This window comes from Cryptomeria japonica, chromosome 8, assembly GCF_030272615.1.
Source record: "Cryptomeria japonica chromosome 8, Sugi_1.0, whole genome shotgun sequence".
NCBI lineage: Eukaryota > Viridiplantae > Streptophyta > Pinopsida > Cupressales > Cupressaceae > Cryptomeria > Cryptomeria japonica.
In genome coordinates, this window is record NC_081412.1 from 300,452,498 (window position 1) to 300,468,751 (window position 16,254).

Here is a 16,254-nt window from a genome sequence, read left to right on the forward strand (position 1 = left end):
CTTACCCCCAATGATTGGATTATTTGGTGCCATACATGCTAACTTGCAACTTCAAGATCAACAAACTCCTAAGTATCATCAATGTCTAACATTGATCCCTACTTTTTTATTATTGTCTCATTCCCAACCCAGAGATGTCGTGGATAATAACATGAAGGTTAAATTCCCTACCATTAACTTCTATCTTGTTTCTTATTAGTCTGTATCATTTTGATTATTTGATATCACATATCTACTAAATGCCCCATCCATATATCTGCTATTTCATCTAAGGACCTCCATCTCAACATTTAGCTAATTTTTTTGCATCTCCATAAAATCAAAATGTGATGTAGCCAAATGCGAGCACACCATAATGATGGGAACTACTATTGTGGAAATGCATCCTGTTGTGCCCATCTCAGAGATGCCATGGAGCATAGCATGAAGATTAAAATACCTACTCTTAACTTCTTGTACTATCCTATTCTCATTGATCCCTCTCATTTCGATTATTAGATATCACATTTCTAGTTGATGATCCATCCAGATATCTATTATTTCGTCTAAGGGTCTTCATATGAACCTCTAGGTAAACTTTCTGCATCTCCGTAAAATGAGGTGTAGCCAAATGCAGGAAAGCTTAACGATAGCAGAGAAATCTCATTGTGGTCTGCTCCCTAGGTCCAAAGTATTCCTTCTCCACCTGGTCCGGTCTACTTTATAAATACATAAACATTTTAATTAAATCAACAAGCCAGCCTACAGCCATGCCATCAAAGTATAATGATCAGTATATCAGAGATATAAATATCAAAACTTAAGTGCAGTGACTTCATTATAAATTTTCTTGAAGTATTAGTACAGTCATTTAAAAAAAATGAAAAAAATTGGTAGCTTATTTGTTCTAAACGGAACATGATAGCTTCAGCAATCAATAATCAATAAGCTGAGAACCAACTTCTAGGCCTTCTCAATGCATATGATATAAGTAGGCTACCATGGCACCCCTACTGGAAAACCTGCTAATGCAGCTCAGAGATAGATAAAAGCACATATTCTATGTGATGCATGTTACTGCAACTAACAAATTATAAAATGTAAAGATAAGCCTGCATGATTCAGCTAACATAGGCAACCTTCCATTATATCATATAATATTTACATTGAAAAGCTACCTTAATGACTTGTGTCTAAAATTTCATATACATCACAAAACTGTACTATATCCAATGTCATTACTCAATACTAATGAGCTTGATTGAACTAAATCTCCAAACCTAAAGGAACAAAGAACAGCTTCAGAAAAGGATTTCTAAAGCACATTGAAATATATCAGTTTTTGGTGTGGCAGAAAACGCACTCCAGGCATACAAAAAAGTTAAAGATTTATGTATATAGGACCTTCGGGTAATGAGATTCTCTCTCTCTCTGATGGTTTATTAAACACATCTTAGTTGAATAAGCAAAGATTATTTTCCTTCCCTCTGTTATTGCCTGATAATGGTACGCACCTTTTTAGTAAATATACAACTAAAAACATGTGCACAAATTGGAACCAGGACTTTGGAACAACCTGGAGAAGAGTTGACAACCTGTTTTGTACCATCTGTAAGGTATGGATTTCGGTCAATAATGGGTAGAAGTACATGTTTAAAATTCAACATATCCACTGCAGTTGTGCCATCCTCAGCTGCTTGTACCTCTGCTCTTGCTGCAATAAAGAATCAAAAATTAGTGAAACTTGAAAATTATATTTTGAATTCAATTTAGTGTCCATGATGACAGTTAAGGCCTCGAAATAAGATGTAAATTACTAATACAGGCATATTCGGTGCCGAGAGATTTGCTCAGAAGGCAAATGCCAGCCTTAAAGAATGAATTGAATGTCTTTCTAAAAATCCCAAAACAAACAGAAAGAAACCTATCACCAAACTCAATACATAAAGCCACAGCTAAATCCCACAAAAACAGCTTTGTCCTAAAACAGAAACCAACTCTTCTTTCCAAGAACAAAACACTATGCTCTAAGTATCCAGAAATCTTCATGTCTTTTTGGTCACATACTTTTGGGATTACCATAAGCGAGTTTTAGTTCCAGAAATTCTCAGATGGTGATTCCAGAAACACACAATCAAATGGACTTGGGAATTCACACAATAATCCCATGAGCACACAATCAAAAACTCAAACATCATGAAAGCTAGAAACATTTACCATCGTGTTAAATTTGTCCAATTCATATGGGTTTTAGAAACAAATTGTGAACAAATTACAAAGAAATGTTGGAGAGCTGCTCGGAAGCTTTCTCTGAGACGAGCAAGTTGGTATGAAATGGATCCTGCTGGTGTGTTGGGATATTTCTAATTTACCAAAGAATCAAGGAAGTTTGGGATTTTGAATTCTTGATCTAAAAGTCCGTTGTCTGCCCTAGAGAGTAAGTGGGTGTTATAAGCAATGGAGGGTGAGGCAACATGGCAGGGCATTATTCCATCATAAAATTCAAATGCCACAACATATTTAGGGTATCACAGGCCCATTCCAATCATGTACTATAATTAGCAATTGTAAGACATACACATTTTCAGCTTGATGCTGATTAACAAAATATGGACTGCTTGGTACATTATGCTTTCCTATCTTTGTTGGCAAAAGATTGGACAGGAAATTGTTGTTATGATGGGGAAATTCAGGGAACTGCAAATTTTGACAATGTCATTCATGGAATGTGACTTAAACTGCATTCCAAAATTAGATAGAGCAAACAAAGCTGCATATCAAGATACATGTAGACTGCTTCCTATATACTGACCTTTTTAGATGCAGTTTCAAGGGGCACAGCTCTTGTGGAGGGACTAGAAATGGTTAATGGAAAGGCCTTCTAAAGTTACATGAGAATAGATCTAAGAAATAGTAAACATGTTTTGACTCTTACCACATAGTTCAACAAGAGATGGGTTGTAGGGATCCTGAGGCGCATTGGCTAGGGAGGTGTCCATAGTCTCCATACAATTAGGAAGGCTCAACTTTCTTTCAAGATCAAAGTGGTAAGATAGTTAATGCTTGATCATGGACTAGCTGTGAACACAAGGCATCAAAAGGTTGGTGCTACAGATTCCTTGTACAACAGACATGGAAAATAGGAAACTGGTGTCCATATTTTTCAGAAAAACCTCTCTATCAAGACCTTTTGGACATGGTATCGGAGTGGAATTACTTGTACTACTCAGAAAGCAAATGAATTGCATGAAAATTCTGTTGAGGACATATGAATTGTACTTGTTAGGGCCCTAAAACCTTGACGTCTAAACAACATAAGACCAACTTTGAAACCCAAGAAGGGTATGTAATTGAAAAAATCTAGAAAATAAAGGAATTAAAGTTTTGCCATTTAGAAGTACATAACAGGAGGTTTCTAACTATAAATAACATGCATATAATTGGTTAAAATACAAGAAATGGCCTTTGTAGTTTGTCGGTTGTCCCAATCGTAACTGTTTTTTATTTCCCAAGTTAAAATGCAAGAAAATGACCTTTCTACTAATTATCTTTGGCTTTCAACATGCTGATGTCAATCAACACCATGCTTATGTTTTGCCAGCTAGGTTCAATAATTTCCTTAATAGCATTAAGTCTATATAAGTGTAAGGTCAAGAAGCCTAATTTTACCATCATTTTGCAGCTTTGGAAACCAAAATCTGCAAGTAGCCTATAATTGTAAGGAAGTGAAGACTTAAATGCTGTTGATGTCAGTTATGGACTGATTGTGTCAGTTATATACTTTTATGAAGTGATGACCCTACCATCCTGAGAAGTTAATTCTCATGGGCGTTTTTCTCTTACATTATCAATTAGGTGAAAGAACTTCCATATACCTTTGGCAGTCCTTCAATCAACCTTCCAACATCTAACTAGAATTTCCATATTCTATTTCTACAGTATGGACCTGCAAAATCAGTGTACAAATCAGTTACATGAAAAAATTGCATCCATGTGTATTTGGTGCTTACTATCTATCATACACAAGCAGTCATAGCCACCCTTCAAGGTTGAGATAGTTATTTACATTACATGCTGAAATTCTTGTCTGATGCTATTGTATAGTCACTATAAACATATATTGCTGTCATACTAATGCCTTCCAGTTTCGTGTACTTGCATTGAAAAATCTTTTTGTAATCAGAAGGGTATCAGGTTTGTACTCGAGCATTTCATTGATTATATGAGCCTGCTATATCAGTCTCTGATTTAATTACATCAGCAAACTGCAGCACTGTGTATTTAGTCTTTATTCTGTGTCTTGTATCAGCAATTAAAAGACTTGGATATGTACTTACATCACATGGTAAAATTCTAATCTATGTTATTTTATATACAATTATTGCTTCTGTACTTGTGCCTTAAATGTTCTAGTATCAACGTATTAGAAAATCTCTTTGTACACAGAAGTGCATTCAGGTTTGTATTCAAGCACTTCAATAATTAGCCTATCAGCACTTGTACACTTTGCAAATGACATCTAGGGTCTTGGTAAATTTATCTCTTTCAGGAAGTGCCTTCTGGGTCAACCTCCAGACATTCATTATCTTTACCCCCTTTAAGAGAGCGCCTTTACACTTTTCATGAAAATCCCTTGAGTCACCCTTCCAGAACATGATCCTACCTCTTTTCAGACGGGCCTTTGAGGTTACAATATATTTACCTCTATTTGGAAGGACCTTTGTGCCAGCTTTTGGTTATTTGATTTATCAACCCATCCTGCAGGATCCTTTGGTAACTATTTTTCATTTGGGCCATTTTAATATTCATTTGAGCAACTCATTGTGTCCCAAATTAGCAGCTCATTATGTCCTAACAAGATCAATGAGGTGTAGAACACGGGTTTACTACCGAGAAGGGGGCGGGGGTGGGGGCATAGTAAATAAAACTCAATTACTTATCTAATTAAATCTCTTCACAAACTTATTCAAAGCTTATAAACTTAATTCTGAAAGAAAGCACCAAACTGAAATCTGAAAGATACACCACAAAGAAACCAATGCACAAAAGTTTACGTGGAAACCCAAGATGGGAAAACCACGGTGAGAAATGCTGCTAGGATCTACTGTCCTAATCCAACCTCACATTTAAAAAGTTTACAAACTTTTAGGGCACCAACCCAAGGAATCACCAAATCCCCTCTGAGAGCACCAACTCCATACACAAATCTCAACATAGCAAACTGAGCACCAACTCAGTATCCTTGACAGCATAAGAAATATACAAACATTCTCTAACCCTTAGTAAATAGACACTTTTCAGATATAGTTCAATACTGCAATTATCAGAAGTTTCTGCAATTATCAATACTGCTTAATCTTTGTAATCTGAATGCTTCCTTGCAATATAAGTATCAAACAACTTATCTACAGTATTAAGCATGTATAATCAGATTATCACAAATAGAACATTAATCTATCATTTACTGTTGAACTCCTTAGTTCCGAGAAATCTGCAAAACAAATTGTTCACAAACTGAAAATTGTTTGCAATATTGAATACCCCTGTCAATACAAACTCAGAATTCAAAATCATCAGTATGTCACTGTCTTAATCACACCTTACATCAACCTGTTTCTGCACTCAAATGTTTTTCAGAATAGTTCTATGGTATCTCATATATGTCTCTTGAAATAGAACTACCAATAAAATTCAACTGCAATACCAAACTTCTATGAACAATCATTACGAGTTACAGCACTTGCAAAAGATTTTTCTCCCTTATTACAACGTCAAAGCTTCAAAATTCAGACTCACACAAATCTGATAACATCTTTCAAACTGAACTTCTGAATGATCACAGTGTATTATACTTCACATTCGATCAACTCCACATGTCCTCTCTTTCCTTCAGTGATAAAGCATCCTGATTTCTTAATACAAATGTTTTTGCTGAATACGTGTATGATTTCAATTTTATTTCATTTCAAGTCTTGTCACATCTCTACCAAAGGAAGAACAAACTCCACATCTCTCACATCTCTCATCAATGCTTTATATTCTTCAGCATAAATAAGTTATCTACAGTTGTGTAGTTACAATTTGTTTTTAGTAACTTACAAATGGTTACAACCGATTATTGTTTGTCTTTTTAACAAACATTTAACAAACTAACTCACTCATTTGAATATCACTGGAAAAGAGAGCCAACTAACTCATTTGAATATCGTTGGAAAAAAAAGCTTTACCCAACGTAATTATAATAACACGCCACTAGTTTGTGATCAAACATAATTGAAACCTAACCTTCAGATTGTACCCAATATATAAGTATATCCATTTGGCCCGATATGATCTTATTATCAGCCCTTCATCACACAAATAAGATTGATCAAAATTCTGTCATCGATATTATCAAAATCAGCACATCACCAAACAAAACGTTGTCATGTTATTATCACAATCAGAAATAATAGGAAGATGAGACTCAATGAGTCTATTTGACATCAATGACAAATTTCCAACATGAGGAAATCAAGGGGCACTCATGCTTCAACAAGTTTGTTGATGGTCATCAACTACAATTACCCTGATCATAGTTGGAAAATTCAAACAAACTCATTTGGACTCACGAATTCTAATGGAAAATGAACAACTCACTCAAGGCCATTGTCACATTCTAGGTACAAGATAATGACATGGCAACCCCAAAGTGTACATTGAATTCAACTACACGGATTTAAAATGGGAAAATGTTGGTATGTGGTGACTGATCATGCCACTGGGCTTAAATTTGGGTAATTTTGTCAGCCGCATTTTCTCCCCAAATCAATTCACGGGGAAGTGCAAGGGAGTGGAGATATGAACATTGCCCATTATTTAATGGGAGTAGGCTATTGTTTTGGCATGTAAACCGACATTTGTAAATTGCCAAAAAGGCTTGATAAATAAGTGGCTCTGAAATGTGAAAAATCATCATATTGTAATTTTCTCTTCACAGGATAATAAAAGGGAAGTGGACAATTGTTTCTCTACAGATGTAGCCTGCATTGGGTGAACCACATTAAATATGTGTTATTGTGAATTGTTATTTTTTGCCTCTTTTATTTTGCATTGTATTTAATATTGTTTATTGTCTCGGCAACTTGTATTAGAGCCATGTATTTCAATTATTTGGTAAGAGATTTCAGATTTGAGTGGGAGCAATGGTGAAAGAAGGCAGGTTTAAGGTTGAAAAGTTCAATGGCCAAACTATCAACTATAGAAGATGCAAAAGGAAGATTATCTATATCAAAAGGGTATTTTCTTACCATTGGGTGGAAAACCAAAGAAGTCAACGAATATGAAAGATCCAAAATGGGAGATTCTAGATAAGAAGGCACTAGGAACAATACAATTGTGCCTAACAAAGTTGGTGGCTTTCAATATATCAAAAGCAACAACAACAATGGACTTAATGTCGGCATTGGACAAACTGTATGAAAAAAACTCAACATCCAACAAGGTATTTCTTATAAAACCTGTATTTAATATGAAGATGTCAAAAGGTGGGTCTATTGCTAATCATTTAAATGAGTTTAACATGGTTACTAGTCAATTGAGTTTGTAAAAGTAACCTTTGATGATAAGGTTAGGCCTCTCATGATTTTGTGCTCATTACCAGAAAGTTGGAATAGCTTGGTTATGGCTGTAAGTAATTTTGTTTATGGTTCAAACACTTCAAAGTTTGATGATGGTGTTGGTATTATCCTTAGTGAGGAAATGTGATGGAAAAGCACAGGTGAAACATCAAGTAATGCTTTGACTATTGAGAATAGGGGAAGATAGAGGGAAAGAGGAAAGAGCTCAACAAACCGTGGGAAATCTAAGAAGGGCAAATCCAAATCTAGAGTAAGGTTGGATTACTAACATTGTGGGAAGAAAGGACATTTGAAGAAAAATTGTTGTTCCTGAGAGGGAAAACAAGAGGATGGACAACAAGAAAATAACAAGGAAACAAATGTAGCAAGTGAAAGGTGGCAAGATACTTTAATTCTTTTATTAGATAATATTACTAATTCTTGGGTGTTAGATTCAACGGCTTCATTTCTTGCCACACCCCATAGGAAATATTTACTAGACTATGTTCATGGGGATTTTAGACAGGTTTATTTAAATAATGATGAACCATGCAAAATTGTTGGAAAGAATAAGATACAGCGAAAATCATCGAATGGAAATCAATGGTTGCTAAAAGAGGAAGGCATGTTCCTGATTTAAAAAAGAAATCTAATTTCAGTAGGACAATTGGGAAGTGAAGGTTGCACAGTTAGATTTACAGACAATTCATGAAAGGTCACTAAAGGCTCATCGATAATAGCAAAAGAAGAAAAGGTAGTAATAATGTATTTATGTACTGGTAATTCTGATTTTTCTATTTCCTTAGCTTTCACAAAAACAAAAACAACATTATGGCACAATAGACTTAGGCACAAAAGTGAGAAGGAGGTAAAGATCCTCTGTTCAAGGATTTTATTGTCAAGTTTGAAGCAAGTTGATTTGGATTTCTATGAGAATTGTGTTTATGAAAAACAAAAGAGAGACAGATTTTTCAGAGTTGGGAAAGAAAAGAAGACTAAAAAAAAAGTTAGAGCTTGTGCATTCAGATGTATGGGGACCAACTTAGGAATCATCTCTTGGTGACTCTTATTATTATGTTACCTTTATTGACAATGCAACTAGAAAAACTTGGATTTATTTCATTCCCAAAAAATCTGATGTATTTGATACTTTCAAGAAATGGAAAGCTTTGGTTGAGAATGAGACAGGAAATAAATTTAAGTGTCTCAAATCAGATAATAGAGGCCAATATTGCAGCATAGTGTTTGATAGTTATTGCTCATACCATGAGATTCGTAGACAAAAGACAATTCCAAGAACACCACAAGGAAATGGTGTATCTAAAAAGGATGACTAGAATAATTATGGAGCGTGCAAGGAGTATGAGATTGCATGCAAGATTGCCATTACAATTTTGGGCAAATGTTGTGGACATTGTTGTTTACTTAATAAACAAAGGGCTTTCATGTTTCTTAGATGGTGATATTCCAGAGGAAGCATGGATGGGTAAAAAAGTAAACTACTCGTTTCTGAAAACTTTTGGTTGTGAAACATTTGTCCATATTGATATAGAAAATAGAACAAAACTTGAGGCAAAATCCAAAAGTGTACTTTATTGGATATGGACTTAATTATTTTGGTTATCATTTATTGAATTATAAGAATCACAAAAGCATTAGCAGTAGAGATGTCATATTCAATGAGAAGGCCATGTAAAAAGATTAGATGCAAGAAAAGAAACGAGAAAAGGAAAACATTGAACATACGGTGCTTGATGAGATCCCAGAAAATGTAATTTCAAAGGTGCCTAAACAATCAAAATATTCAACCACCAAAACAACAAGAAGTACCTCAAACTCCTACAAGATCTACTAGAATTAGTATAGCTAAAAATATACTCGCCTTCAATGTATTATGTATTGTTGACTGATTTTAGTGAGCCAAAAAGTTATGAAGAAGCAATGCAGGTAGAAACCAGAAAGAAATGGGAGCAAGGAATGAAAGAGGAAATAGACTCTTTGACATAAAGCTAGACTTGGGACTTAGTTCAATTGCCTGAAGGTATTGTCAAACAAATGGGTTTACAGGCTTAAGGAAGAATTTGGAGGCAAGAAAAGATATAAGGCCAAACTTGTGGTAAAAGGTTTTGCACAAAAGAAAAGTATAGACTTTGATGAAATATTTTCTCCTTTTGTTAAAATGATTTCAATCAGAACTATTTTAAGCCTTGTGGTGCAGAAGACTTGCATCCTAAACAACTAAATGTAATAACAACTTTTCTCCATGCAGATTCAGAGAAATAGATTTATATGTAGCAACCAAAGGGATATAAGATCAAAGTTAAGGAGTACTTAGTGTGCAAGTTAAAGAAGAGCTTGTATGGTTTGAGGCAAGTACCCCAACAATGGCATTCGAACTTTGATAGTTTTATGGCTGAACAGAGTTACAACAGATGTCATTATGATCATTGTGTTTATTTTAAGAGATCGGATAATGGTAGCTATATAACCCTGTTATTATATGGTAGCTTTTGGCACAACGGCAAACGATTCCAATAGATATTTGGCGGAATCACCTAGATTTCACATATGCACTTCAATGTTTCTTTGATCAAATTTGTTTTTTTAAAAGACAAATGTCTGAAAATTGAAAAGATTACAATCTTATTAATAAGAATTTTCTGTTACAGCAAACAAGTGTTATTTTCTGCAAGTATATCACTGTCATTGTGGCGTGAGAGATTTATCACAGCAGCAGGCTTGTGGAGCAAATATTTCTTGAGATCATTTGCTGATTGATCCCTGCCAGTTAGTTGTGTTTATCTCCATATTTCTGCAGCTTGTATTAAATTGATTTATGAAGTTCTGGGCAAATATTATCAATTTCCAGATTTCTCCTTGCAAGAAGGTTAGCTCTTCATATTATTGTTCTTGAGCTGAAAATTGCTATAATTTTTTGTTTATTGCATTCACCATTTAATTGTCATCCCCGCACATTATCAACATTATCAAATATAAATCTAAAACACCTATGCCTGCAATCAAGAATACCATTTAAGTTCAGCTATGAAAAAACTGTTTGACAAATTACTGTGAAGGGATAGGTAAAAATTTGGGCAAGATTTCATAGGGGATATTACAGTGGTATCAGTGCTGGTTTTCCTGCCAGCCTATGAGGCTACATGAATGACAAATGAGTGCAGCCTTGGTTACCTGGTTGAGGTTTTTATCTATGCAAATCTTGTCCTAGTCTTTGGAAAGATTTATGATTATTATTTAAGTTTGTGTTGGTGTTTTGGGATGGATGAAACTAATTTTGTATCATCAATGTGAATTTTAAGTCACAAAATGACTCCTATTCTTAAGCCAATAGAAGATTCCTCTCCTTCCATGAAACGTAGCTGCTGCAGACTGACAAGTTAAAAGAAAACATTGTGACTTTGACATCGGCAGTGAAAGATTATTCTAAAGGGTTAATTACAGATTGTTATATTTGGTGCATGAAAGCTTCAAGGTATCGGTGGAGAATTTTTGTATTGGCATAAGAGATACCAAATTAATTTTAAGAAAGAAAACAAGTTCATTTTGGGAGGATATTTCACGCACACTTGGGCATTTTGCCGTTTCAACTTTTTGATGAATTCATTGAGTTGAGTGTTTCATATTTTTCTTTGGCATTTCAAACTCTTTGACATTCCAAATCTTAGCATGGATAGAATTCCTTCTTGAAAGGATGCAGCATCTTTGGTCTTATGAATGTTCTAAATCGTGAGTCATTGTGCTTCGGCAACAGTTTCCCTTTCTATTGGAGCTGGTTGTTTGAATATTCACAAGAAAAGTTGTGATCAGGGAACTCTCTTCTTGCACAGGTGTCTTTGGAGTTCGAGGATTTCTCCTGAATTGCCTGCTTGTGCAAATTGTTGTGAGGAAGTTTTCTGCCAAGAATCTCTGCTGCTATATACTCCTTATTTCAGCATGGCGAATAATTAGATTTCAATCAAATTATTGGGGACTAAAGTAATATATCAGGGATATGAAGAGACGATTTAATGAAAAGAAGCATTAAAGTCAGGTTGAATATTTTTGGGTATTCCCCAACTCTTATTGTCTCCCGAAGCGTAAGTTGAAATGAAGGGCCTAGCTTGCGCTGCTATTCATCCTGAGTTCGTGGTGGCTTCCTGATTTCGTGCTTGCATGAATGGAGTTAAAAATTGTGGTGTTAATACGCAGAAAGGCAAGTTGAAGTTGTATCATCCTTTCGTATTTGTCGTGTGATTCCTATTCTCTCTGCATAATTTATGTATTTTGTGAGAGACTTTTATCGAAGAGACATGTCTCTTCCTTGGTGTTGATACTCTGCAACCAAACACAAGAGGATACTCTGCATAATTTCAAATTTGGCTTGCCGGGAAAGTTTCGAGTTTGTGGGAGTTAAGGAAAAGATTTCAAAACATGAGACTTTGGTAATATGAAAAGAATATTATCAAATGAATTTATTTGTCTTAGCCACTGAAGATGGAGAAATCGTGGAATTCAAAGCAGTAAATATATTGGGAGGAATTCTTTAGTCGTTTCTTGTGAAGCGAGACGTGATTTGTTGATTTGCAGTTTGGAATGCTTAAAGGGAAATTAAGTTGCAAATATTTGCCTGTAAGTTACATATTTCCTGGCATGAGTCTTCATTCTGCATCGGTTGGTCTTCTTGTTGACATAGCATGTATTGGTGTTTGTGGAGTATTGAAACTGTTCATTTCTTGTAGCTCAAGAGAAATTGAGAAGAGTCTGAGACCATCAGGGAAACAATTTGATAGACATACACATTGGGATTGCTATGTGAATGAACATCATATGTAATCTGACATTCGAGTGATATATCGTGCAGGTGAAATTCTAGCTGAGTCGTGGTCTTCCTCTTCTTGCGCAAGCTTCTATTTCTTGGTGCAAATCATTTCCTATGTGAGGATATAGCTTTAGAAGTGAAGGGAGATATCTCACCTGCTGGTCACATATCTCCAAATAGGTCATGTTTAACAATTTATTGGACTCATATCTGCTGTTGTGGCGTCAATCTCTTCATGATTTGAATATTTAGCTACTTCCTGGTGCAAAGTCCATTGATCTTGGCAAATTTCTATCACTGGGCGTAGGAGTTTGAGTTTATACCTAACGTGAAAACAGCAGAGAGCACAATTTGATGAATGATATTATGTATTAAGTTGTTATTGGTAAATAACTCAGTATTCATATATGTTTCTGCTGTTCATTGATTGCCTGCTGCAGACTGGAGTTACAGATCTGCATTTTTGTTCGTTATCGGCCTGTGCGAAGAAGTCTTTACAAAGCACATTGTATATTCAGAGATGACGTCAAAAAGTTAATCATTATTTATGGATATTATAGGGTTCCATTCTGGTTTTCAGTTCAGAAGTTGGTAATATTTCAGCTTTAGCTCTCTAGCTCATTGATTATATGTACTTGATTATAAACATGCAAATATGATTATAAATCAAGTCTTTGCAATCTAAATCAAACAAAATATCCAAGCAAAGAGGAAATTACAACAGAGTGAAAAGTTGGAAATTTAGGAGAATATTCTGAATTTGATTTCAGTTTGAATCATGGCAACAGAAGATACAAAACAATGGCGAAATCACTCTATGAAGCAACCAGGCAGCTCATTAATCGATTTCAATTGAGGGATGATGTCTTGAACACACTTAAAAAGGTGGAAGATGTTTGATCCTAGTTGAGCAGTCACCTTGTGAAGTCATACAGATAGCTCTTACTCCTACGGTGACCTCCCTGAATCAGCACAAGTGGTTGAGATATTCAGATAAGGAGATCAAGTTGATGGTTACCTTTTGTTTAAGTGAGATCATGAGAATTTTGGCACCTCTAGTTCCCTATGACAATGACACCATGAAGTAAGTATTGCACCTAATTGTAGATAGTTTTCAAGTCCTTGATGACATTAGAAGCATTCATTATTCAAGAAGGATTCTCATACTGAAAATCTTTGCAAATATCAAAGTGAGTAACCTTCTATTGGACTTGGAATTGCAAGATCTGATCTACGGTATGTTTCATCATTTCTTGGTCACAATCAAGAGAGAACATGATAAAGAGGTTATTGCAGTGATGAAGATGATAATGATCTTGTGTATAAATGAAAGTGATGTTGCATCCCAACCTATTTCATCTATGCTATTGGTTGTTTATAAACAAGAATGGGTTACTTCTATTGATGCTTATAAGTTGGTCGACAGTATATTCAAACAATGTGAAGAAAAGTTGAAATCTTCCTTGTATAAAGAAGAGCAGATAGAAGATGAACTCAATTCAGAAGAGAATACTTTGCCTCATGATGAAGGTATGACAGATTTCCAGGATGTTTCCTTAGGGGTGCATGCATCTATACATGCAGAAGAGAATACTTTGCCTCATGATGAAGGTATGACAGATTTCCAGGATGTTTCCTTAGGGGTGCATGCATCTATACATGCTGAAAAATGAATGCAATAAAATTGTCCAAACAGTAGCTTTGAATGCACCTGTAGACCTATCTAATGAAGCTAATACAAATGAGGGAATGGTGAATGTGCATTCTGATTTTAGATATGATGGCTTCAAATCAGCTAATAATAATTCTTTCTTTCATTACAATGAAATGGGAGGTTTTTGGTTTGACTTCCAAAACAAAACAATGGAGAAAGATTCTAATGTTGTTCTTACGTCTTGCATTGAGGATGACATTAGAGGAACTAAATCTGATGGTCTAAAGCAGAGTCCTAGTGATTTCAGTGATTTGGATTCTCAGATTACTATTGAAGAGGAAAGGGAAGAGGCACAACAGATTTGTGACAGCAATGAGAACACAATTGAAAGATACAAGACTAATTTTGATAGTAGTTCATCTTCCTTGATTGATCATGATTGGAGAAGCCAATTTTTGGTATCCGCTAACAAAGAAGTGCAAGTGTTATCTAGAGTCAGTGTTCCACAGGGACGCGTCCCCCCCCCTTTTTGGGCACGTCCCCCCGTCAGAGACGTCTCGGGGACGGGGGGACAGGGACGCGACGTCCCTCGCCGTCCCGCCACCGCCACCCAAACGCCGCCGGGACGTGGAGACATCCCCGCGTCTCCCGCGTTCCCACGTGAAAAAAGACACTTTTTTAAGTTTTTTTAAAACATGTGCCTTTTTGGGGGGGGGGGGGGTTAAGGGGTAACCCTAATTGGACATGGGCCCCACCCTACCCCCCAAAACAACACAAAAGCATGTTTATTTTGGATTTCACTCTCATTTTGGAAAACTGATTTTTTTCCAGCAACTTGAAGAGGAGGAAATACTTGAAGAAGATTGATTGAAGGGGTGAGAAAAGTGATTGCAAGCGTGATAGGAGCTAGAAAAAGCAAGAAGAAGAGGAAGAAGAAGATTCTTCTACATTTTGGAGAGATTTTTCAAGCACAAGGTAGGGTTTTTCAACTTCTTCTTGTTTTTTTTTTGTTTTACTTTCTGATTTTCATTGTTCTATGTCATTTTTGGTTTTTTTCCCTATTCATCTCAAGACTCAAAATGAGATTTGATGTTGAATCTTGAGGGCAAAATGATTCAAGAAGAGGAAGAAGAAGATTCTTCTACATTTTGGAGAGATTTTTCAAGCACAAGGTAGGGTTTTTCAACTTCTTCTTGTTTTTTTTTTGTTTTACTTTCTGATTTTCATTGTTCTATGTCATTTTTGGTTTTTTTTCCCTATTCATCTCAAGACTCAAAATGAGATTTGATGTTGAATCTTGAGGGCAAAATGATTCATCATTTTGCCCTCAAGATTCAACATCAAATCTCATTTTGAGATGAATAGGAAAAAAATTTAAAAATATATTGTTAAACAAGGCTGATTTTATTTTTATTTTTATTTTGTGAAATGCAGTGTCAATTTCACAATGAGCTCCCAAGGCATGAGTGAAGATGACATGGAAATCCATTCTCATAGTGAGAATGATTCAGAATATGAACCTGAAAATGAGGGGGGTGACCATGGAGCTGATCCTGGAGCCCAATCTAGTTCTATGGCAAGTGCACCAGCTAGTACAGGTTGCCCTTCAGAGTTGTTGGCACCATATGCTAGGGGTCATTTTGATCCTAAGTCTCCTCTAAAACAGTTTGCTTCACGAATATCAGTACAAGGCACTGCATCACATTCAAGTGGGGGAACAAGGAAGTGGAAGTGCAATATTTGTGACAGAGAATGGTTCGGTAGCATTAGCAGGGTGAATGCACACTTTCTGTTTTGGAGAGGAAAAGGTGTGAAACATTGTAAGTTTTTGGAGGAACCCAAAAATATACAGTACAGAATTGAGTTTAACAGGCTTTGGGGGGTTCCAGATGACACAAATATTTCAATGCCTACTACTTTGTCTGCTAGGGCATCACTTCACGACAACCAGAATGTGCCAGTGCCACATACTTCTCATGCTTCGCAGGCGGGAGGAATGATGTTTGGATCTCCATCTACTTCCACTTCTACTGCTGCCAGGGCTGGGAAACGTAGGTTGCATACACCACAGAGCAACCCCATTGCTGATATGTTTAATGTGCAGCTGAGAGATGAGATAGATGAATCCATTGGCAAGTTCTTCTTTGCCAATGGCATTCCATTTCATGTTACACGGTCTCCTTATTATAGGGAGATGATGGCTA

At 35.8% G+C, this 16,254-nt stretch overlaps 1 protein-coding gene across 1 annotated transcript in view; it reads right to left on the reverse strand.

Annotated features, from left to right (window-relative positions):
• Positions 1-16,254, reverse strand: part of LOC131060549 (uncharacterized) — a 57,007-nt gene that overhangs the window by 20,047 nt on the left and 20,706 nt on the right. Inside the window, exon 2 of the mRNA XM_057993796.2 lies at positions 1,575-1,693. Within this exon, the coding sequence (XP_057849779.1) occupies positions 1,575-1,693 (119 nt within the window). The remainder of the gene's footprint in view (positions 1-1,574; positions 1,694-16,254) is intronic.